General features: G+C 41.9%; 1 protein-coding gene across 11 annotated transcripts in view; it reads right to left on the bottom strand.

Annotated features, from left to right (window-relative positions):
- Positions 1 to 26,077, bottom strand: part of MYBPC1 (myosin binding protein C1) — a 173,195-nt gene that overhangs the window by 106,819 nt on the left and 40,299 nt on the right. For 8 of the 11 annotated variants that reach the window (XM_075344695.1, XM_075344703.1, XM_075344705.1 and 5 more), the window contains 3 exons: positions 21,710 to 21,754; positions 13,356 to 13,397; positions 9,345 to 9,386 (listed from right to left, as the gene is read on the bottom strand). The exons of 2 other annotated variants lie outside the window; for them this stretch is intronic. In XM_075344695.1, coding sequence (XP_075200810.1) covers positions 9,345 to 9,386; positions 13,356 to 13,397; positions 21,710 to 21,754 — 129 coding nt within the window. The remainder of the gene's footprint in view (positions 1 to 9,344; positions 9,387 to 13,355; positions 13,398 to 21,709; positions 21,755 to 26,077) is intronic. One more of the 11 variants, XM_075344696.1, reaches the window with a different exon arrangement.

The following is a 26,077-nucleotide window of genomic DNA, read 5'->3' as shown; positions in this document are numbered from 1 at the left end:
AGATTTGTCCTGTCGAAGCCCAAATGCCTGAAACTCCTCAGCTTAAGCAGCTCTGTCCTGTCGAAGCCGAAATGCCTGAAACTCCTCAGCTTAAGCAGCTCTGTCCTGTCGAAGCCCAAATGCGTGAAGCTCCTCAGCCTGATCAGCTCTGTCCTGTCGAAGCCCAAATGCCTGAAACTCCTCAGCTTAAGCAGCTCTGTCCTGTCGAAGCTGAAATGCCTGAAACTCCTCAGCTTAAGCAGCTCTGTCCTGTTGAAGCCCAAATGCCTGAAGCTCCTCAGCCTGATCAGCTCTGTCCTGTCGAAGCCCAAATGCCTGAAACTCCTCAGCTTAAGCAGCTCTGTCAAGTTGAAGCCCAAAGGCCTGAAGCTCCTCAGTCTGATCAGCTCTGTCCTATCGAAGCCCAAATGCCTGAAACTCGTCATCAGCTTAAGCAGATCTGTCCTGGCGAAACCCAAATGCCTGAAGCTCCTCAGCTTAAGCAGCTCTGTTCTGTCGAAGCCCAAATGTCTGACGCTACCAGAAATAATGGCAGAATCAGCCTTAGGTGTGAACATACACATGATGTGTAGTGAAGAGGCATATACAGTATAATTCGGGTAGAATTTTTTTTAAGAACTTCCATTATTTTTTCAAGTTCAAGCACTATACACAGTTTGTACCATTCATGAATGTCCATATAGCTTTTCTGTAAACTGTTAGGGTCCATTCACATATCTGTGAGATATGTCCGAATACTGGCTTATTTTTTAGCACACATCTCTGAAAATAATGAATCAGAAAATGAGATCCATGAAACTCAGAGAATGGAACATAGTCAGTGGGTCTATGTGCTGTCCAATAAAAAAATCGGGCAGCACACCGACATGCACAAAGATGTTTGAATGCATCCATTTCTGTGTATGACTTCTAACATTCATGTATAGTCTTTCTTAAAGTAGTAATTGGAATCAAGAAACCTGATGAGGTCGGAGACCTGAATTACATAGGATTAATGGGATCATAGAGAAGACCAATTAAGCATGTCATATCCTGCAGGGAGTTAAGTGACAAGATGGGGAACGCATTTCTTTCAGGCATCTTCACATGTTCTTCTCTGCTCATTCCCTGGAAAGAATCCAACTTAATGATTGAAAAGACAGCCAAAACCTACTTGAGTGTATGTAAAACTTACCAGCGTTTTTTACGCCCATGCCACAAGTGTCCAAGATTTTTATGGGACTATTATTGGTACAATGCAATACAAACAGATTAACCTTGAACTGAGAGGCCGCATCAAGGGACACATATTCTGACTAGTGTGTCACCGCCACACATACAAATCCAAAGCGGCGACTGTAAGTGATATTTTGGAATGTTAGTGAAAGGCCGAACCAAAGGTCAGTGATTTATGCCCCCATGAGAAGGTGCCAACAAAACTAATCTATCATGTTACCCATCAACTAGAAAATGTCATGGCATATCAGGCTCCTTATGACAACTTCTTATTGCTGCTGCAGTACCTCAATTATATGAGCATGAAGTCATGGGGAATAAAAGGTTAGAAAAATATATATGCCTGTAGTGGAGAAAAATAATGCAAGTATTATAATTAAATGGAAACTGTCATATTGTGCAAACAGTCTGATCTTTGGTCCACATGGTATAGAGAAAGAGAAGTTGAGCAGAATGATATATATAGATTTGTGGAAAAAGAATTAGTATAACTTGTATTTGAAATCCCTGGTGTTTGTCTACATAAGAGTCCAAATAGTGATTGACTGCTATCTCTGCATGCACAAAGGGAAGACTGTCAATCACTGAATAGCACCTCCCACTGGACTCCTATTTATACAAACAACAGGATTTCAATGAATAAAATGTTTTACAGAAATTTTTTCTACAAAAATGTATATCAATCCAGTCTGCAGATCCGACACCATTTTCAACATACCAAAAACAACATGTTGGTTCACACATAACTTAGTGACAAAAGTGTGCACATAAAAGAGCAATCTACAGAAAGAATTTGTACCCTTTTCCAAGTTAGTAGAGTCGGTATAATATTTTAAGTTATGAAGATAATGGATATATCAAAACTGGTACAAAAGAAAAGAGAAGTATTTGTTCCTGGCAATCTATGAGGTCAAAGGAATCATTTTCCATGAGTGTGCTCAAAAAAGAGGAGGAGTCTGATTAGTTGACTGGACATCTACACTACTTCTTTGCAGCAGTTTTGATACTTCTCCCTCACTATCTTTAAAGCATCATTCCAGGGTTGTTTTTTTAATTACACCAAAGGAGTGGTGCTTTAAATCTCAGTCTCCTACCAGCTGTCTTACACTCCCCTTTCGGTAGCTTCATCTATTATCTGCGGCACTCTGGTTGGTCTCCGGCGATTTGTGACCTACTGGAAACTCCAGTGTTTCACGGAGCATGTTGAAAGTGAAAACTCAATGCGTCTCTATGAAACCCTCATTCTGGCCTCGTTCGGGCACTCATACAGATGCATTGAGAATTTGTTACGTAACTTATGACTTCTGGTGCCACGCGACTGGAGCGGCGTCAGTAAAAGTTGAAGACCCTGGAAGGGGAGTATACGAGAGGGGGCTTAGATTTAAAGCACCATTCCAGCTGTGAAAAATCCCAAAAAACGCTACAGTGGTGCTTTAATCTGTAATAATTGTATAACCTATAACATAAACAGTTTTACCAGGGTTACCAACCATCCAGAAATTCCTGGACAGTCCATTGAAATATAGCAATATTTTTCCCATGTCCAGAAAAACAAATTCATGCGTCATGATTTTTTGGAAGCTGGAGCTACTTATACAGATTATTATGACTGTGATCATTTTACGGTCTTCATATCAGAATTATCAATTTCAGACATATATTACTTAATAATTTATTATGGATTTCCAATGTGTCTGTTAAAAATGTTACCCATCTGTGATTTTTTTCTATAATCTGTCCAGAAAAAAACCCCAAAACATACTCAGGTGGTAACTCTGCTTTTTAGGTAGAAATTACAGATAACAGACATAGGTCCCATAATGCTCCTTAACACTGTTTGGAGTGATATGATGTTGTCAGACCATTTTAATAATCACTCCACAGTGGCAGGATACACACATACACACATGCACATGCATACAAATAAACACACACATAAACACATGCAGATGTATACACACACACACACACACATGCATACACATAAAACACACATACACATGCCCATGCATACACATAAACATACACATACAAACATATACATGCATACACATAAACACACATGCATACACATAAACACACACATGCACATGCATACACATAAACACATGCAGATGTATACACATAAACACACACACACAAGTGCAAACACATATAACACACACACACATGTCCATGCATACACAAACACACATGCATATACATATAAACACACACATGCACATGTATACACATAAACAAACACACATACACACACATTGATACGCAGAATACATATAAGGCCTTTTTCACACGTCCGTGAAAATCACGCATGTTTTTCACGGACGTGTCAAAGGTGTGTATTGCCCTCCGTGAGACGTATTTATGGCACACGTGTGTTCTCCATGTGTTATCCATGATAACACACGGAGAACGGGAACTTTCTACTCACATGTCCCTGGCTTCGCTGTCCGTGGTGCTGATCTTCGGTCTCCGGTCCTGCTGACTCCCCGCTGCTGCTGCTTACGGCAGCAGTGAAGTGAATATGCAATGAGCATAATGAGCGGCGGTCGGAAGCAAGTGACAGCAGCGGCAGAGACAGCAGGGCTGGAGAAGGTGAGTAAAGTTTTTTTTTTTCTCGCAGATACATGTGTTTTCTCCGGTGCGTGTCACACGTAACACATCCGTGTGGTCCGTTTGCGTTCCGTGTGACCCATTTGCGTTCCGTGTGACACCCGTGATGCCGGAGGAAAACGGACATGTCTACGTGTGGAGCACATGGGCACACGTATGCTCCACACGTACACATGGTCCATGGCAGAATACGCACGTGAGCGCAGACCCATTGATTTTAATGGGTCTACGTGTGCCCGTGTCCCCGGTACGTGAGGAAACGGACCAAACACGTACCGGAGACACGGACGTGTGAAGGAGGCCTAAGACATAATTACATCAATTAAAAAAGTGATGCTGCTGTCTTGGTGTATTAAAGCAATCTCTGACCTGGATGTATTAATGGTTATCCTCTTTCAGTTTGCTCAATATGAAATACCAATCACAGGCATAGTGGAAAGTATTGGGATGTGCATAGTAGAACATAGAATGCAGTGAAGTTACTGCAGCAGTTGACTGATCATTGTCATCGCTGATTGCAGGGAGTTCCCCTTAACAGAATGGACAAACAAAATGACGGACATTTAAATGAAGCCTTACGAAGCAAAATTTCACCCTAACATTGTCACTTTTGTATTTATGCTGAAGCTTTAAATTATGGATTTGGTGCCTTTTCCCTTTTGATAACCAGAACTATAATGACATATTATTTAATCATATAAATAACCTCACAAATTAAATGGCAGGTGACAAATCTGATTTTACAATGAGAAATGTTCACTGTTGGCAATCTAGTATACATAGCTGTATGTTGCTATGTATTATACTATATTATCCTTTACATCTAAGGGAGAACATCTTCATCATATGGTATCTGATGAAATATGCCAAATTATCTTGTAGTATGGCTCCATGTGAAATTAGAAAAAACAGTGGTACATTGGGTATCAGAGTCTATGGGTGAACCATACACTAGGAAACAAATACAAATGTTTTGGTGCCTCAGATATTAGGCTTACATTTAGGCATATTCAGGCCTCTGCATCAGAATATGTCATTCATTCTTTTGTAGAAGCTCTACATTTTGAGATAATATATACACATTTTGTGTAAAACTTGTAATGAGCACCTTCGTCAGTGGACAAATGGTATGAAGAAATGTCTGAAATTCGGCATACCTATGGTCTGGAGAGAACAGAGGAACCACAGTGATGACTGTTACTTCTGTGTGTTTAAAGGGGTTTTCCACTACTAATGTGATTCCTTTTTATTTATCCTAACTAGTCCTAACTAACACTTTCCTAATATACGTCTGCTACCTACCATGCTTTTGTAATTCTATCTCTCTGCAAAGCATATAATCCTATGTTGTTGTTTTAGCACATCACTGATAGGTGAAGCAGCCTGGGCATGCATGCCCAGATCACACTTCACTCTCCTCTTAGCCTGCTTTACAGTGTGGATCTTTCATGTGACAGGCGCCTTAATGTGCAGATCGTGCAATGTGATATACTATCTAATGATTGGCACATCGCAGCGCAGATTTCAGCTCTCCTCTCAGCCTGCTTTACAGTGTGGTGCTTTCATGTGACAGGCACCTTAATGTTCAGATTGTGCAATGTGATATACAGTGCTGGCCAAAAGTATTGGCACCCCTGCAATTCTGTCAGATAATATTCAGTTTCTTCTTGAAAATTATTGCAATCACAAATTCTTTGGTATTATTATCTTCATTTAATTGGTCTTCAATGAAAAAAAAAAAATGTCATAAAGCCAAATTGGATATAATTCCACACCAAACATAAAAAAGGGGGTGGACAAAAACTAAATCACACTTGCAGCCAGTTGACATGGATTAAAGTTGACTCAACCTCTGTCCTGTGTCCTTGTGTGTACCACATTGAGCATGGAGAAAAGAAAGAAGACCAAAGAACTGTCTGAAGACTTGAAAATCCAAATTGTGAGGAAGCATGAGCAATCTCAAGGCTACAAGTCCATCTCCAAAGACCTGAAAGTTCCTGTGTCTACGGTGCACAGTGTCATCAAGAAGTTTAAAGCCCATGGCACTGTGGCTTACCTCCCTAGATGTGGAAGGAAAAGAAAAATTGATGAGAGATTTCAACGCAAGATTGAGCGGATGGTGGATAAATAACCTCGACTAACATCCAAACAAGTTCAAGCTGCCCTGCAGTCCAAGGGTACAACAGTGTCAACCCGTACTATCTGTCAGCGTCTGAATGAAAAGGGACTGTATGGTAGGATACCCAGGAAGACCCCACTTCTTACCCCGAGACATAAAAAAGCGAGGCTGGAGTTTGCCAAAACTTACCTGAGAAAGCCTAAAACGTTTTGGAAGAATGTTCTCTGGTCAGATGAGGCAAAAGTAGAGCTTTTTGGGAAAAGTCATCAACATAGAATTTACTGGAAAAAAAAAGAGGCATTCAAAGAAAAGAACACAGTCCCTACAGTCAAACATGGCGGAGGTTTTCTCATGTTTTGGGGTTGCTTTGCTGCCTCTGGCACTGGACTGCTTGACCGTGTGCATGGCATTATGAAGTCTGAAGACTACAAACAAATTTTGCAGCATAATGTAGGGCCCAGTGTGAGAAAGCTGGGTCTTCCTCAGAGGTCATGGGTCTTCCAGCAGGACAATGACCCAAAACACACTCCAAAAAGCACTAGAAAATGGTTTGATAGAAAGCACTGGAGACTACTAAAGTGGCCAGCAATGAGTCCAGACCTGAATCCCATAGAACACCTGTGGAGAGATCTCAAAACGGCAGTTTGGAGAAGGCACCCTTCAAATCTCAGGGACCTGGAGCAGTTTGCCAAAGAAGAATGGTCTAAAATTCCAGCAGAGCATTGTAAGAAACTCATTGATGGTTACCGGAAGCAGTTATTCGCAGTTATTTTGCATAAAGGTTGTGCAACCAAGTATTAGGCTAAGGGTGCCAGTACTTTTGTCTGGCCCATTTTTGGAGTTTTGTGTGAAATGATCAATGATTTGATTTTTGTTTCATTCTCTTTTGTGTTTTTTCATTGCAAGCAAAATAAATGAAGATTATAATACCAAAGAATTTGTGATTGCAATAATTTTCAGGAAGAAACTGAGTATTATCTGACAGAATTGCAGGGGTGCCAATACTTTTGGCCAGCACTGTACTATCTAATGATCAGCACATTGCAGTGCAGACTTCACTCTCTTCTCAGCCTGCTTTACAGTGCGGTGCTTTCATGTAACGAGTGCTGCGATGTGCAGCTCATTAGATAGTATATCACTTTGCAAGATTAGCACATTGCAGCACTTGTCACATCAAAGCACAACACTGTAAAACAGGCTGAGAAGAGAGTGAAGTGTGATCTGGGCATGTGCAGCCAGACTGCTGTCACTCACAGAGAGGCACTGACGTGCTCTGCTCAGTTTGTCCAATTCCGGTGTGCAGCTGGAAGGATCAAAGCTACAACAATAAAGGTCAAGAGAGATCCACACTTCAAAGATTCATTGAACAATGCTGAGGCAGATGTATGGTCTTCTTTCACTATGGTTGGGCAGAATTTTCTTGGGAACTATAAAGCAGATAATTACACTGAACTAGTAGCAAGAATGCTACATTCTTTCAGACACCTTGGCTGTACAAGGATTATCAAAGTGAACTATCTCCTCAGCCACTTGGAAAGTTTCCTAGAAAACCTTGGTGACCTCAGTAAAGAGCAAGGCGAATGATTCCACCAAGATTTAAGAACAATAGAAAAAAGATATTGAGGACACTGGGACACCCATATGATGTCAATTTACTGCAGGTCTATTTAAAGTAATTGTCCTGGCACAACTCACCAAACTAAAAAAAAATATTGTTTAGTAGACATCAGACCTAGTGTTCGATCGATCGTATGCATATATCTATAGAGTATATCACATCTCATTAACTACAACCAATGGCAGAAAATAAGGGCAGATTTAGAATCAGTAACAAAAACTGACCTAAAAACAGGTTAAATATATCAGGCGCCAATTTTCTTGTTCCCCAGTGTTATGATTATTTACATTCACTAAAAAACACAAGGAAAATAAAGAGAACAAGATTGTTGCAGGTTATAAGGGAGAAACCACATACATATCTGTTCTCCTGTTACTTTAAATGTATCTATTTAGCCATATATAAAGTTTGACATGAACCACCAAATACAAATCATCGCCACTATAAAGCATATCTGTCGTAGCATCATGCCGAGATATTGTTCTCTGCAATCAAGTCCTGAAGCTTGTAAAGGTAGAGAGAAATATAAAATCAGAAAGAATAAAACACACAAATTTTAGATGAAGAAGACCCATTGCCATCTGCAGGAGTGGTGCAATTTAGGCTGAATTCAAAGCATCCATGTTTATTGGTCCTTATACTGACCACAGTGCCCAGATCAACCATGGTTGTCCTACAACTAACAGACATCTATATTCCAAGTGACCTGCAATCGATCCGGGTATTGCTGTCCATATACTTACTGTGAAACACGGACTTCTACTTTCAGCCTTCTAAGATGATCTAAGATAACTAATAGTGATGAGCGAGTATGCTTGTTACTACTCGGTACTCGCACGAGTATCAATGTACTCGGGCTACTCGGCGGGAACCAAGTAATCTCGCGATACTTGTGCTGTACTCGTGGTCTTCATGTTGGCGCTCTTTTTACAGCCATCCCTTATGCAGGGATTGGCTGGCAGACCACTGCAATGCCACAGCCCTGTTACTTGTGGAATTGCAGTGATTGGCCGGCCCTCACAGCATGACCGTGCCTTTAGCCCGACACTTCCCCGCTCGGCTACGGCCCCTCCCGCACTCCACTCCGCGTGTATATATATATGCACGCTTACACACACACGCACGTTTTTTTTTTTTTAATTTACAGTTTTATGGTTTCTACATGCTGCCGGGGGTCATTTCAGAATAATACTTGGGTCTCCCATAGGATAACATTGGGCTCGGAGCTCGGGCCGAGTACACGAGTATTTTGAGATGCTCGGCCCGAGCCTCGAGCTCCCGAGCATTTTAGTACTCGCTCATCACTAATAACTATCCAAAATTAGTATAGACTGGTGCTTACTCACAGCCCTGTTACAACCTGCAATGTCCTTTTTAAACACATAAAGAGACCTACCCAACAGACTTGTACAATTACTGTTCAAGATTTTATTTAGCTCTAAAGAGACCAGTTTTATAGTTAATGATTTTAGTGAACTAATATCAGCATTTTATAATCCTTGTCCATAATGCCAAAATAAATCCATAGTGATTCAATGTCGCTACACAATAAAATAATCTAAGAGAAGTCAAAACAGCATAATAACGAACTAGAACCAAAGACAATACATTTTTAAAAAACTAAAAACAATAAACTAGAATTATGGCTACTAAGTCATGCATGCAAAAAATACAGAAAATCCAGGCAATCCAAACCCTATGGTAGCACTACATAATGCAGTAAAAGAAATCTCAGGCAACAACTAGTCTACACAGGCACGAAAGCTACCGTCCACTCACCTTTTGCCTTTTCAGGCTCAACATCATTAGGTTTGCTTTGCTCTGCATAGGAAATGACATTAATTTTCATTTTACAAAACATCTAGTTTTTTTTTCTCCTGATTACATAGATGATTTTTATCTTTTTTTATAAATCAGAGCATTCCAAAGCAACACTTATGATCTCAGTAAAGGCTCTAACCCAGAAGAAGTGACAAGTTGCTGCTCATCCACATTGAGAGAAGAGACCAAAATTATAGAGGAATGAGTAAAGAGGCTGAAAGTGCCTTTAATCAAGTATAGCGTCAGTCCCCTGATGAAGCCGGACATGGTGAAACATGTTCCGGATGCTAATAGCTGAATGTTTTAAAATAAGCTGAATTAGAGAGGGTTTGTCAAATGCACTATAATAGGAGAAACAGGTCCGCGGCCTGTTAGCATATTTGAGAATGACTTATTAACTGTCCTCCTTTTCCGCTATGGTTTTAGATGGTCAATTTATAATTAATTATAATAAATGTTAAGTTTTAGGTTTTGAGTTAGGGTACCCCTAGTTGCCTTTTGGCCAGTTATGTTGAATGGAAGCAGTCAGCTGACATGCTGTCACTCAGAATCAATGTGCGTCTGACTGCAACCAATCACAGACGCCGGTGGGTGGGGAAAGCAGTGCATATGCATGAAGGCTAATGTGTGGCCCCGGAAGGGAATAGGTGGCTGCTGGAGCAGTTGCAGCCCCGCCGTAGCCTCGGTAAGTATTGCAAGCCTACTCCTAGCCCACTATCTGTTCTACCACCATTTTAATTGCTGGATTCTGGTCCCCATAGTTCTATAGGAGGACCGAAAAATCTGGCCAGATGCCCGGTTAGGTCCACCGGTCCCGGTTATCTGCAAGTCCGTCATTACCAGTAGTAATAATTACCTCACAAAATGATTTTTCAGGTCATGGTGATTACAGGAATATCAAACATGAGTAGTTTTTTTTACTCAAGTGCTGACAAACATTGGTTTGAGTCGTCATATCACGACTTTGTCTCTTGATGGGGCTGTGTAAAGTCTAGTTTTTTTACATGGAAAACTAAAGTTTTTATTGATTCTTTTTTTGGGTAGATACAACATTTTTATTTCTTTTTATTGCAAAGTTTTTAAATACGTGGGTGACCTTAGAAATGGAATCCTATTGTTATTTTTTTTTCTCTTTACACTGTTTACCATCCAGTTTAATTATTTTAATTTGATATATTAGATTTTGAAGGACATGGCGATACCAAATATGCTTTCTTTTCCTTTTCCTATTTTCATATATTGTTTACATTTTGTCTTCTTTAGCAACCCTTGGGGACATGAACCTGTGACTGTCTGATCACCTATACAATATACTGGAATATAACTGTATTGCAGCATATAGTTAAAATAATGTTTGCCCACAATGTCCAGGCTGAGGTGAAGTTTCACAGGAGGACAAGTGGCAACAGCCATAGTGGCCTTTAACGGCCTCTGTTTAGGCTGCTTTCACACTAGGTTTTTTTAGCATACGTCCTGAACGTTTTTTTAATGCAAAAACGGATCCAGTGCAAATGCGTTTTCATTTCAATGCATTTGCAATGGACTCGCGTCAATATGAGTTCACATATGTTTGCGTGCTGTTTAGTCAGGATCCAGCGACTTGCAGTTTTTTAACTTTTTTAAAAAATGCTACTTGTAGCATTTTTGAGCTGCGTCCAAATACTGCAAATTGCTGGATCCTGACTATACCGCACACAAACGCATGTGAACACTGGCATGCTGATACACAGTATCCTGTTTGGCCAGAAACAAGCCCGGCGTGATCACAGTCTCTCTCTCTCTCCTCTCTCCTTTCTCATCTCTCTCCCCTCTCGCTTCTCTCCCATTCTCCTCTTTTCTCTCTCTCTCCTCTCTCTCTATCCCCTCTCCTCTCTCTTCTCTCTCTCCTCTCTTCTCTCTCTCCCTCTCCTCTCTCTCCCTCTCCTCTCTCTCTCTCTCTCTATCTCTCTCCTCTCTTCTCTCTCCTCCCTTTTCTCTCTCAACCTCTCTCTCCTCTCTCTCTCCTCTCTTCTCCTCTCTCTCCTCTCTTCTCTCTCCTCTCTCCTCCTCTCCTCTCTCCTCTCTTTTCTCTCTCTCCTCTCTCTCCTCTGTCTCCTCTCTCTTTCTCTCTCTCCTCTCTTTTCCTCTCCTCTCTTCTCTTCTCTTCCTCTGTCTCCTCCTCCTCTCCCTCTCCTCCTCTCTCCTCTCCTCTCTCTCTCCTCTTCTCCTCTCTCTCTCCTCCTCTCACCTCTCCTCCTCTCTCCTCTCCTCTTCTCCTCTCTCTCTCCTCCTCTCACCTCTCCTCTCCTCCTCTCTCCTCTCCTCCTCTCTCTCTCCTCTCCTCCTCTCTAGTCTCTCCTCCTCTCCTCTCCTCCTCTCTCCTCCTCTCTCCTCTCCTACTTTCTCCTCTCCCCCTCTCTCCTCCTCTCTCCTTTCCTCTCACTCTCCTCTCCTCTCTCCTCCTCTCCTCTCTTCTCTTCTTCTCTCCTCTCCTCCTCTGTCTCCTCCTCCTCTCTCCTCCTCTCTCTCTCTTCTCCTTTCCTCTCTCCTCTCCTCCGCTCTCCTCTCCTCCCCTCCTCTCTAGTCTCTCCTCCTCTCTCCTCTCCTCCTCTCCTCTCCACTCCACTCCTCCTCTCTCCACTCCTCCTCTCCTCCTATCTCCTCCTCTCTCTTTTGCCCCCAGCTGCGTCTGAATTTCCAGTCTGTCACGTTCCGTTCCCCTCACTCCCGATCACATGATTCCAATGCCCGCCCATAAACTTCAAGTGACAGGATCCTGTAAAATAACACTTGCGTTTGCATGCGTTTCTCTTTGCAAAAACAGGATCCGCTTTTGCAGCAAAAAAACGTTCATGAGGCATGTTAAAAAAACGTAGTGTGAAAGCAGCCTAACATATCGATCACTGTCAATACAGACAGCAACATTCAAATGGTTAAACTGCAGTGACCAGAGTGAGCTCTGGTTTCTGCAGCTATAGGCAGCTGTCAACCATGTCACATGGCCAGAATCTGCCTAATATGTTCAATCTTTTTTACAGCTGCTCTCTGCATGGCTAATAAATGGTGTTTTGAAGCAGAGGTGACATGAAAATTCCATAATAAGACATGGGCAGTTGCTATTCAGGTAACACAATTATTTTGAAGGAAACCTGTCAAGTCCAAAAACGCTTTTTACCTAAAGATATAGTGCAGAGAAATAGAATTAAAATACTGCTGGGCCACCTTACTGAAAGTGCGGCTACTGGGAGAAAATAAACTTATATCGTCCTGAGTGCCATTCACTTTCAGTCATAGGGATAGTGCAGGAAGTGGTTACAGTCATCACTCACTATACTGTGAGTACAGCTGTAATCAATCCCTGGCACCTTAACAGCATGTGCTGCACAAATGGACTGCAGACCAAGCTGTCAATTAAAGTGCTGGGGAGTGATTATAGCTGCCGCTCACATTATAGTTGGCAATCCCTGTAATCGCACCAGGCTCTTATGATTGAAAGCCAGCAGCTCCTGCCAGGCCCTTATGACTGAAAGCCAGCAGCTCCTGCCAGGCCCTTATAACTAAGCCAGCAGCTCCTGCCAGGCCCTTATGACTGAAAGCCGGCAGCTCCTGCCAGGCCCTTATGACTGAAAGCCGGCAGCTTCTGCCAGGCCCTTATGACTGAAAGCCGGCAGCTTCTGCCAGGCCCTTATGACTGAAAGCCAGCAGCTCCTGCCAGGCTCTTATGACTGAAAACCAGCAGCTCCTAACAGGTGCGTACATAGAATATGTAGTGATATTGGAACTTCACAATGAAAACTAAGAAGATTAAATAAAGTAGCAAAACAAAGTTATAAAAAACTACAAATATTAAACTAGAATTTCTACTACTAATAGTCATGCATGAAAAAATACAGAATATTCAGACATTGCAAACTCGAGTGCTGGATGAATGTAAACCTCAGGCAAGCACTATTGCTCTACATAGCCACCCCTCATCTACAGTCCACTCACCTTTTTCATGTTCAGGCGCAACATCATTAGGTTTGCTTTGCTCTGTGCAGGAAGTACAATTATTTTTATATTACAAAAAGTTAGTTTTTTTTTCTCAAATGAATGATTCATAGTTTACCAGTGTAACACTTATGACATAAGGACTTGTTCACATGTTGCATTTTTGCCAATTTCTCCCCCCACAATTTTCAAAGCTAAAAACACACTATAAGTAAAGTGAATGAGATTTCTGAAATCTTATACAAGTGTGCTTCATTTTTCCTTACAGATTTGAACCATCAAAGAGTTTTTTTCAACTCGGTATCATAAAAATGCAGGTAAAAAACACATAAAAAGTATATATTTTATGCAGCTTTTTCCCTTCCTAAAAAATGCAAAATAATCTGCTGTAAATGCTCATTATGTGCACATATACATAGGGGTGTCAGGGGAGATGAAAAGTGTTTAGGTTTCTTTTTTGGGGTCATTCAATTGGTTCTTTAAATACTTCTTTAAAGGAAATTTGTCACCACATTTTGGTTACCCAGTCTATGAGCAGCATGATGTATGGCCAGAAATAGAAGTGTCACTTACTGGGCTGATTGCTGTAGTTTTGATAAAATCACTATTTTATCTGCTGAAGACCTGACAGTTCTCTGAATACTGAGCTCTGTATAACTCTGCCTACACCAGAGTATGGCACTGTCCGTAGGCAGAAAGCTCAAATAAAAAAGGAGAAAAAGGTCCACAATCAACTATAAATAGAAATACTTCATTGGGGACCAGAAAATGGGGTGGGGATAGTATACATACATGGTGAAAGGGGCGCACATTCCATGGTAATGTAATGGCGTATCACATTGTTTCATATAACAATGAGTAGCACATGTAGATCCCCAGGAAATTCCCAAATACATCCTGAATATAGGATAGTGCAGCAAGACTTGCAAGGGAATGGCGTCCTCAGATTTCCAGTCTTATTCTTTATGCTGCTATTCATAAAAAAATTATAATTCACTATAGTGCACAACTATTCTATATTCAGGATGTATTTGTGAATTTCCTGGCGATCTATATGTGATACTCCTTGTTATATGAAACAAGAAGTAGACCCTTTCTCCTTTGCGCATCATAAGCGACTTGTCCTGCATGTATGTGAGTCTCTATATTGCATGGGTTTATACAGTGCCTACAAGTAGTATTCAACCCCCTGCAGATTTAGTAGGTTTGATAAGATGCAAATAAGTTAGAGCCTGCAAACTTCAAACAAGAGCAGGATTTATTAACAGGTGCATAAATCTTACAAATCAACAAGTTATGTTGCTCAGTTAAATTTTAATAAATTTTCAACATAAAAGTGTGGGACAATTATTATTCAACCCCTAGGTTTAATATTTTGTGGAATAACCCTTGTTTGCAATTACAGCTAATAATTGTCTTTTATAAGACCTGATCAGGCCGGCACAGGTCTCTGGAGTTATCTTGGCCCACTCCTCCATGCAGATCTTCTCCAAGTTATCTAGGTTCTTTGGGTGTCTCATGTGGACTTTAATCTTGAGCTCCTTCCACAAGTTTTCAATTGGGTTAAGGTCAGGAGACTGACTAGGCCACTGCAACACCTTGATTTTTTCCCTCTTGAACCAGGCCTTGGTTTTCTTGGCTGTGTGCTTTGGGTCGTTGTCTTGTTGGAAGATGAAATGACGACCCATCTTAAGATCCTTGATGGAGGAGCGGAGGTTCTTGGCCAAAATCTCCAGGTAGGCCGTGCTATCCATCTTCCCATGGATGCGGACCAGATGGCCAGGCCCCTTGGCTGAGAAACAGCCCCACAGCATGATGCTGCCACCACCATGCTTGACTGTAGGGATAGTATTCTTGGGGTCGTATGCAGTGCCATCCAGTCTCCAAACGTCACGTGTGTGGTTGGCACCAAAGATCTCGATCTTGGTCTCATCAGACCAGAGAACCTTGAACCAGTCTGTCTCAGAGTCCTCCAAGTGATCATGAGCAAACTGTAGACGAGCCTTGACATGACGCTTTGAAAGTAAAGGTACCTTACGGGCTCGTCTGGAACGGAGACCATTGCGGTGGAGTACGTTACTTATCGTATTGACTGAAACCAATGTCCCCACTGCCATGAGATCTTCCCGGAGCTCCTTCCTTGTTGTCATTGGGTTAGCCTTGACTCTTCAGACAAGCCTGGCCTCGGCATGGGTGGAAACTTTCAAAGGCTGTCCAGGCCGTGGAAGGCTAACAGTAGTTCCATAAGCCTTCCACTTCCGGATGATGCTCCCAACAGTGGAGACAGGTAGGCCCAACTCCTTGGAAAGGGTTTTGTACGCCTTGCCAGCCTTGTGACCCTCCACGATCTTGTCTCTGATGGCCTTGGAATGCTCCTTTGTCTTTCCCATGTTGACCAAGTATGAGTGCTCTTCACAAGTTTGGGGAGGGTCTTAATTAGTCAGAAAAGGCTGGAAAAAGAGATAATTAATCCAAACATGTGAAGCTGATTGTTCTTTGTGCCTGAAATACTTCTTAATATTTTAGGGGAACCAAACAGAATTCTTGTGGTTTGAGGGGTTGAATAATAAATGACCCTCTGAATAAACTTTTCACAATTTAAAAAAAAAATAAAAAAATAAATAACATTCTTTTTTGCTGCAGTGCATTTCACACTTCCAGGCTGATCTACAGTCCAAATGTCACAATGCCAAGTTAATTCCGAATGTGTATACCTGCTAAATCTGCAGGGGGTTGAATACTACTTGTAGGCACTGTATATAACTAGTTGCGACATGGTTATTTGATTATACAGATGGTGGTCTTACTACTCCTCTAGTGATAATCTCTTGCTGATAAAACAATTATGTTTTTAATGAAAACTATAGCAAGAGGTCCAGTTAGTGACACATCGCTGGAATCAGTGTCTCGTCTCCATTATGCTGCTCTCAGATTAGGTGATGAAAAAATTAGTGACAGACTCCCTTTAAGCACCAATAGGTGTACAGTAAACCCACAAAATTTAACTCTACAAATCAGGGAGGCACAATGCAGAGTTATGAGAAACAATGCTCTAGAACTGTTATTTCATTGGGGATGCAAGAATTTCTAAAAGAGACACTTCATGATTGATCATTCACTCTGTGCACAATTATTAGGAAAATCAGTATATTGACCATATCATCATTTTTATGCAGATTTTCCAAATCCAAGCTGTATACACTTGAATGCTTATTGGACAAAGCAGATCAGGTGATGTGTATTTGTGCAATGATGTGGCCTTAGGATAATTATACCCTTTATCAAGGTGTGTAAAATTATTAGGTAGCTCGTTTTCCTCATGCAAAATGGACTAAACAAGAGATTTAACTGTTCTGTTCAGTACTCAGAGACATGGCCAAGGTAAGGAGGGCTGAAACTGCCTACAACTGAACAAGATACTGAAGTTGAAACATCAAGCCTGAGACCAAAAATATCTGAAGAAAGACTTTTCAAAGGTTTTATGGTCTGATGGGATGAAAGGGATTCTTGATGGACCAGATGGATGGACTCATGGCTGGATCAGTAACGGGCACAGACCTCCACTTCTACTCAGACGCCAGCAAGGTGGAGGTGCGGTACTGCCCCGGGGTCTGTCGTGGCCTCCTCCTGCTTCCAAGCCATACGCAGGCCTACTGTGAGTGCCCATATGGTTCTTGCAGCCACGCCCCTTTCTTAAAGGGCCAGCTTCGCATTACCCGGAAGTGATTCTTGACGTCAGCTATCAGCCTGAAGGTATTTAAAACTGTCTCTCCTTAGGGGAGGTGCCTGAGCAACATTGCCTATTCGTAATGCGTTGCTAGTTCTCAGGTCCTGTACCCATCACTGTATCTAGTCCTGCATCTTGTGTTTTAGTACCAGTTACCTGTACCCGTTATCTGTGTCTCTTCCTAGAGTCTGCTACCACCTTCGTGCTGCCACGTCTGAGCTACCGCCACCTCCATGCTGCCACGTCTGAGCTACCACCACCTCCGCACTGCCACGTCTGAGCTACCACCACCTCAGTGCTGCCACGTCTAAGCTACCAATACTTCCATGCTGTCACGTCTGAGCATCCACCACCTTCGAGCTGCTACATCTTTGCCACCACATCTGTACTGGACTTCAGAGTCTCTCCCATCCATAAGAACCAACACCACTTGTCCTGGCAGTCGGGCATATAGGCCCCCTGGGGATGCATCTTACAATGCCTGTATAGGGGTTAGCTCGAGGTTAGCTCCTCCAGGGGAGTCCGGTGTACAGCCCAGAGGGTCTGTTCCCGGACGTTCGCCGCTCCTCGGTGACCGTAACAGTATGTTTTTCATTTAGTAGCAAAATAAGTAAAAGTTGCCCAATAATTGTGCATACATAGATGAAGACAAATGTTCCTTTCTTTGGAAGAAAATCTTAAATATTCAGATTTCAGGTTTATTAATCTTTTGGGTTGACCAACAGCACTGTAGTTGTCCAATAATAAAATGACTCATCAAAAATACAAAATTGCCTAATAATTGTGCACACTTTATTTCTGTCCTTAGGGTGCTGTTACATGTGCCAGATGCCACTGAATGATATCAGTATATGAGTCAAGAGAAAAAAAATCATGCATTTTTTCACATGCTTTTTGGCATTCTAATAGGTAAAAAAAAACAATTAAAAGGTTTTCTCCTCTCCAAGACTTTTGCACGTGCTGCCATAACTCTATTGGAGTTTGTGAGGGCAGCAGAATTGGTGAATGGGGGTCACTATAGGACCCCATCACCTTTTTCACATATTCATGCATTAAAAGGGTTGTCCAACTTTGGTGACAACTTTTTTTCTTACTGAAATGCATGTAATTGAGACTAAAAATCATTTTTGCAATACATTTTTTTAACCTTTTCACCCCCGAACCTGTTTTCACCTTCCTGTCCAGGACGCATTTTTACAATTCTGACAAGTATCACTTTATAAAGTAATAACTCTGAAACACTTTGAAATTTACCAGTAATTTGGAGACTGTTTTTTGTGGCGCATTCTACTTCATGTTATTGTTATATTTTGGTTGATATGATTTGCGTCTATTTATGAAAATATAGGAAATACGAAGGATTAAAAGTTTATCAGCAATTTAGTTTTTTTAGGTTTGGGGACTATCACACTAAAAAAAAAGGCTTTTTTACAAAATAAAAGTTTTTTTCATCACAGAATTTTGAAAGCTATAACTTTTTGATTTTTCTGAGAGAATCATGTGAGGGCTTGTTTTTTTTTGGAATGAGTTGGAGTTTTTATTGGTACCATTTTGGGCCACATAATATTTTTTATTGCTTTCTTTTCTGCTTTTCATGAGGCAAAATCAAAAAGAAAGAGCAATTCAGGAATTATTATTTTTTTTAAACTCCGTTCACCATGACTTAAGAGTGATAGATAGCCTTATTCATTGGGTCAGTATGAATACAGCAATACCACATTTATATTGTTTTTTTTTTAAATAAAATAAATTTAATAGAAAAAAAAAGTTTTTGCCTTGCTGTTTTCTTAGAACTATAGCTTTTTTTTATTGTTTTCACTAACGGAGCTGTATGGTAGCTTGTTTTTTGTGGGGCAACATGGTGTTTTCAGCGGTACTATTTTTATTTACATATTACTTTTTGCATCAGTTTTATCCTACTTTTTTCAGCTCTAAGGGGTACTTTACACGTTGTGACACCGCTAGCATCGGCTAGCGATGTCAAGCGTGATAGCACCCGCCACCGTCGCACATGCGATATCTGGTGATCGCTGCCGTAGCGAACATTATCGCTACGGCAGCTTCACACGCACTTACCTTGTCGGCGACGTCGTGGGGACCGCCGAACAATCCCTCCTTCAAGGGGGAGGTGCGTTCGGCGTCACCGCGACGTCACTAAGCGGCCGGCCAATAGAAGTGGAGGGGCGGAGATGAGCGGGACATAACATCCCGTCCACCTTCTTCCTTCCACATTGGCGGTGGATGCAGGTAAGGAGATGTTTGTCGTTCCTGCTGGTTTACACACAGCGATGTGTGGTGCTGCAGGAACGACAAACTACATCGTACCTGCGGCCGAACCGACATTATGGAAATGAACGACATTGCGCAGATCAAAGATATTGTACGCTCTGCGCTTGTTCATCGTCGCACCTTGGATTTACACGTTACAATGTCGCTACCGACGCCGGATGTGCGTCACTAACGACGTGACCCCGACTATATATCTGTAGCGATGTCGCAACGTGTAAAGCCCGCCTAAGATGAAAAAGTACAGTTTTTGCTATGATTTTTATTTATTTGTTACAATGTTCTCTGAAAAGGTTAATTAGTATGATAGTTTTATAGATCGGGTTTTTCCAAGCGCGGTGATGCTATATATGTGTACTTTTTTGTTTATTTTTATTTTTACATAGCTATACCGTACATATTTATTGCTATAATATACAGTATATATTTTTGTTCTTTATTTTCAGATTTTTTAAAATATTTTTACAATTTTTTTCCCCTTTTTTACTTAGTCTCTTTAAAGGACATTAACATATATTGCAATACATTATACCTGTCAGTGCAACACTGATAGAACATCTGTTAGACTATGCCCCTGGCAAGGTCTAACAGGCTTGTCATAGCTGGCAGACCCGGAGGTCGTTATGTGACCCATGACATTGATCGGGCCAATATGATCACCTCATGGAGGTCCCAATTGGGAGGGAGAGGGTGCGCACTCCCTATTCCAGCCTCATACATGCTGTGATCGTTATTGATCGTGCCATTTATTGGGTTAAACAGCCAGGAGTAGGGAGGGCACCAGCCCTGGCTGTGACAGTAGAGCTCGGCTATAACTTTCGTCATCATGATGTAAATTTATGTCATTTTGTGAGAACCCCTTCCTGATCATGATGTAAATTTACACCAAATGTTGTGAAGGGGTTAAACATTTTCCGCAACTTTCCTCCTATAGTCAATGTAATAGACTGTCTGTTGCTGGCTGCAGAATGAGTTTATGGGGTTGGGGACATTATTTTTTTTTTTACTAGATGTGTTGGGGACATGATTTTGGACAGGTCTGGTCACATCTTACTCTACCAGAAGCCATGTTATACACTGGAGAGCTGTGTAATCTGTGAGGAAACCTGCACTAGAAGAATATGTCATACATATAATAATACCGTGTTTTTCCAAAAATAAGACACTGTCTTTTACTTTTTTTGCCCCACCAAAAATCAATAGGGCTTATTTTTGGAGAAGGTCTGATTTTTGGAGAAACATGGTTGGGGGTAAGTTTACCCCCCCAAAAAAGCAGACACCCCACTTCCCAGGAGAATCCTACTTACCAGACCCGGACGTCTGCGTGGCTCTGAGGTCATCACTGTGCTCTCCGGTGGGTGCTGCATGGCATCCTCCCTGCTTCTGGCTGGCTGACACATGCACGCACTCGCACACAAACACACACACACACTCATTACATCCATCGTTACAGAATACTTCTGGCCCCAGGGAATGATGGGAGGAAGTCACGTGTCCGGCCCACAGGTCCTGTAAGCTAGCATTGTGGCAGGTCCTTGCGCTGCACTGCACAGCCTCACAGTATTCTGCCAGCCAGAAGAAATCGGTGTCCCTGGATGTGGCGAGTATTCATGCGATCCGATGTGTGTGATGTGTGTATGATCCGATATTTGTGTGTGCGATCTGATTGTGTGTGTGTGGGATCAGATGTGTGTGTGAGATCACTGCAGGTCCTCTGCTCGGCGTCGGGTGAGTGTGATTACGGGGTGCCCGCTGTCTATAATGAAGTATCCTGCAGTATCTTTAACTTTTTTAGCTGCACGGACACTTCATTATTGATCCGGGACTAGGGCTTATTTTCGGGGGAGGGCTTATATTTAAGCCTTGCTCCAAAAATGCTGAAAATTCCTGCTAGGGCTTATTTTTGGAAACACACGGTAAGTGGCATAAAATAATCTTTTTAACACATCTGTTAAAATAAATATCTCTTTGTGCAGCCACAATACACAGTGTGCACAATACACAATACACAGCAGCTACAGGAGGCAAATGGTGGAACATTTTAATGACACCCAATTGCAAAAATGATTTTCAGCCCTAGTGCATACATTTAAGTAAGAAAACAAAAAGGCCACCAAGATGGACAATCCCAATGGTATAAAGGTTAAAGAGGGGAAAACCACTTTAAATTCCCTGTTTTTTTGTGTTTTAAATGATAATTGAAAGATAAAAAAAATGGTGATGCAAGACACTCACGTAAACGATTGTGACATCATGCATAAAAAGAATGGTGCAAAATTCAAACTAATCTACTAGTGTCCTCTACATGGTCTACCCCAAACACATACCAGGCTCCACTTACCTTTCTCATTCTCTGGGACTGTATCATTAGGTTTGATCTCCTCTGCTGAGAATAAATTATTTTTCCAGATTTAGAATATGAATGAATGAGGTCGAATTGCGACCCTGAAGGTATTGCAAGCAAAAAATCAGATGTGATTGGGCTTCTGGCGGCTTCTATCCTCAGATTAAGGTTGCAATCAGACGACCGTATAAATCGGAAAGAGATCGGACCACAATGCCCGGACTGGCCACGCATCTCCTCACCAGAGCATGACAGCTACATAGAACTATATGATGCTGTCAATCTCGGGCTGGGAGAGCCACGGTCATTGGGGTCTGATCTTGGTTCGATTTATATTTTCGCTTGAATGCACCCATAAAGTGTAAGTGTTATTTCAGGAGAGAACTTGTATTAAAATGTCTGTTTCTTCCTCTAGCTCCTCTGTTTCCCCTCTTCATAGAACTTTATAAGCACCAATTGTCATATCTTATTTCAGGAATGGGAAAATCTGTCCTCACTGGACACAGATTTTACCTGTGATTTGACAATACTGTATTAAGAATCTAGGATCAGTCCAAGAGGCAGAAGAAGCAGATATCTAATGTGTCTCATAAATAAAATAAAATAAGGCCACTTTTTATAAGATTTTTGTAATGCAAATGAAACTTGAATACTTGGAGATTCAGATGTTGCATCTGGTTGTACAGAGCAAAGTCTTCTGTGCTACAAGTTAACAGTGCTCACCACTGAGTCACCATGCTGCCCCAACACTAGCATTGACTATTATATCACTTGTGCATGTCTTACGTTTTCTTACTTTTTCTCAATTGCCTGTTTTTTAATAGTATGCCTCTTATTTAACAGAAAATCTAAATCTTGGCAGTTCTTCCTAAAGCAAGTATGCTACAGAAGGGTCTCTTAAAGAGAATATAATTACAAAACACATACAGCTGCACACTAGAATGCTAACAATGAATAAGTGAACTCTGGTTTTGCATCACTGGTATAGGAATATTTGAAAAAAGAGATATTTAGCTTATGTATTGGCCAATGCATGTGAGCCCGGTAACCAACGGCAAGGTATATCTCTATGTACCAGGAACCTAACTCAAATGCCTTTATCTGGGTTAAAAACTTACATGTCTAGACATATAGGATCCAGCAATAAAGGAGAATGAACACAGCCTGGTTACAGGGCAAAGTGTTCAAAGAGAAAGAAATGCACTACAAATATATCAAAAAGACTGACCCACACATCCAATGTGCAGGTCAGTCTTTCTGATATATCTTAAAGAGAATATGTCAGCAGGTTTTTGGTATGTAATCTGAAGACAGCATGCTGTAAGAGTTAAAACAGAGAATTCAGCCCTGCGTCTCTTATCACAAAGTGTGTTTTTTTACCTGCAATGTTAGCTTAAGCTTCCTAGATTTATCGTTAGTCGGACCCAGCAGTGTGTGATCTTAGGTGCAACTCTGTCCCCTCTGTGATTAGCGGCTTCTGTCTTTAGAAATGTGAAGTGAAAGTCTAGCATGGGGGAGGCAGCTTGATAAGCTCTGTATCATGCTAGAACTAAAGTCTTTGATTTTGTCAGAATGCTTGCAGACAGTAATCTAAGTGATGCATAATTGGATTTGTGATCTCTTTGTCTACATCATGCTACTCTCAGATGATGCAGCGAAAACCTTCTGATAGATTCCCTTTAAATCTGACTCCCTCCACCTCAAGCAAAAAGCCAGTTTAGCTAAGGCTTGCGCCACACATCCGTGCCTCCGGCACGTGTTTGTCATTTTTTTACACGTACCGGCGGCACGGAGACATGTACAGCAATGCTACCCTATGGTAGCAGGCACACACACGTAAAACCACACGGAACGTGTGTCCGTGTACGTTTGTACGTGTGTGCGATTTTCAAAGCGCTGACATGTCAGTGTTTTCTCCGGCAGCACGGGTGTTACACGGCCCGCACCCGTACCACACGGGTGTAGTGTGGATGCGGTCCCGTGTGACACGCGCCGGAGTAAACACACATGTCAGGGAAAAAAATAAAAAACATTAACTCACCTTCTCCAGCCCTCCTGTCTCTGCCGCTGCTGCCTCTTGCTGCCGACCGCCGCTCATTATTCTCATTGAATATTCACTTCACTGCCTGGCAGCAGCAGCAGCGGGGAGACAGGAGGGCTGGAGACCGAGGATCAGCACCACGGACAGCAGCGCGGACATCAGGAAGGACCAGGTGAGTATAATAATTACCGGTTCTACGTGTGCTATCGCGGATAGCACACGTAGAACACACGTGTCACGCACGTACCAGAGACACGTACTTACCTGGACGCAACACGCAGGGGAAATACGTGTCTCTCGGCACGTGCGTGAAATTCACGTGAGTGTGGCAGAGGCCTAAGGGGAAGCCTGTTTTCTGTCAGTGACAACTGGAAATGAAATGTAGTTTAGCCTGATGAAAAAATTGTTTAAAAGAACAGAGAGTCCTCAGTGGTTGATACCTTTTAATTGCTAACTGAAAAGATGGTAATAATTGCAAGCTTTCGAGACTACTCAGTCTTTCCCTTTCTCAGTCTGAAAGGGAAGTCGCTAACAAAGTCTCTGTAAAGGCCCCTTTACACACTGAGACTTTCTAGCGATCATGCTGCACAGCGGGAAACAAAGGACCTAAGAATGGTCCTCAACGATTTGTAGCGATCACAACTTCACAGCAGGGGCCAGGTCGCTGATGTGTTTCACACACTGCAATGTTGCTGGGGAGGTCGCTGTAACGTCACAAAACCGGTGACGTTACAGCGATGTCGTTTGCGATGTTGCAGTGTGTAAAGGGGCCTATTCTTTTCTTGGAAGACTTGCGTGATACTTTTTCTTTACAATTTACTCATATCTTCGTACCAGAGCCACTTGTGCAGCCTGGGCAGCCACACAGGGGATCAAGGGGTAAGGAGGACCATTTCCACCTCCAAAATAGAAGAAATTGTGCATTATGATGAACTATTTGACAGTAAATGGTCCATATGCTTTTCCTGCATAGGGGTCCTGTTATGTCTGTGTCCACCAGTGCTCCTTACAGTATGCTCTTTGGAAAACTGTTACAAGCTTGTGTGGAACTACTGCTGTATTAATGTCTCACTAATGATGGACCTTATCATTAGTAGGACTGTATTTCTAATAATATAATTACTGCAGTTTTTTTCCTGACAATATCGCTATTTTAACTCAGGTGATTAAAGCTTCACATCCTATACAAGAGTTTTTGTGACTGCTGAAATGCCAGAAAGGGGTCAGATTATCAAATATTCCTGATTATCAGTAAGTCATAGGAAAGGATGTAATGCAAATTTGGAAAGGAGTTGTATATGTAGTACATACTTGTGCCTGTCTAGAAAGTTTGATAACCCTAAAAAAGGCGTAAACGCACTCCATTTTTACTCTTTTTCAGCCATTGTGCTCTGTGGATCCATCAGGCATTGTCATGCAGTGACTAGGAAACCCCCCAGTGATTGCCACAACACACAGGGTACACCAGGGACACAATACAATTGTGGGCCCTGGCACTAGAGAAAGAGGAGCGGGGCACCTCCTGCATTCACCTGAGGCTGTTCCTTTTACTTCCTAACGTCCCTAACTAGTCTTGGCCCTCAGTGCCAATCATGTACCTAGGCCCTGACTTGTCCTGAACTCACCCAGGCTAGTGAGAAGGCTGGTGAAAGCACTAGTCTCACTACTACAATAATACAACACAAGGTTAGGGAGACAGACAGGGAAAAAAAGAATCTCCAAACTCCTACAATGCAGCAAAGCACAATGGCTGCAATTGTCATAACACCTCAGCTTCTTCCAAAAACTGTCTCCTTCCAAAGTGGACAACTTAAAATTTAGTCTATCACCGGCATTAGATGATAATTCATGTGACCTTTTATAGCAAAGAGAAGGGATCACAAATAACTGCACCTGAGATCAAGGCTACAAAGTATAGCCAGACAAGAAAATGTCCTTAACCGCTAAAGCATCAAAAGAAAGCAGTTACAAATAAACTCAAGGTGTTGTGACAAATAATAAGGTGTTGTGACCTTCTGGTCTCAGACTTGCCAGAGAGCTCCCCTGAGCAGGGCACCCCAATACAGGCATTCTTCATGAATAGAGATGAGCGGAACTGTTGTTGAAGTTCGATTTGGCGGCTTCATCTGGACTTTAGATAAAGTTCGGTTTGGGACCCAGACTTGACCTGAACCCCAACTGAAGTCACTAATGGGGCTGTTCCGGTCTCCACCTACATGCAGCCAGCCATAAACAGAACACTTCCAGTAACTTTACCAATAATGTTATATTATGGAGCCATAATAAAGGGGTGGGTGGGATTTTTCTACACGCTACATCCGATC

This window comes from Anomaloglossus baeobatrachus, chromosome 4 (genome assembly GCF_048569485.1).
Source record: "Anomaloglossus baeobatrachus isolate aAnoBae1 chromosome 4, aAnoBae1.hap1, whole genome shotgun sequence".
Taxonomy (NCBI): domain Eukaryota; kingdom Metazoa; phylum Chordata; class Amphibia; order Anura; family Aromobatidae; genus Anomaloglossus; species Anomaloglossus baeobatrachus.
This window is presented reverse-complemented; position numbering and strand designations above follow the sequence as displayed.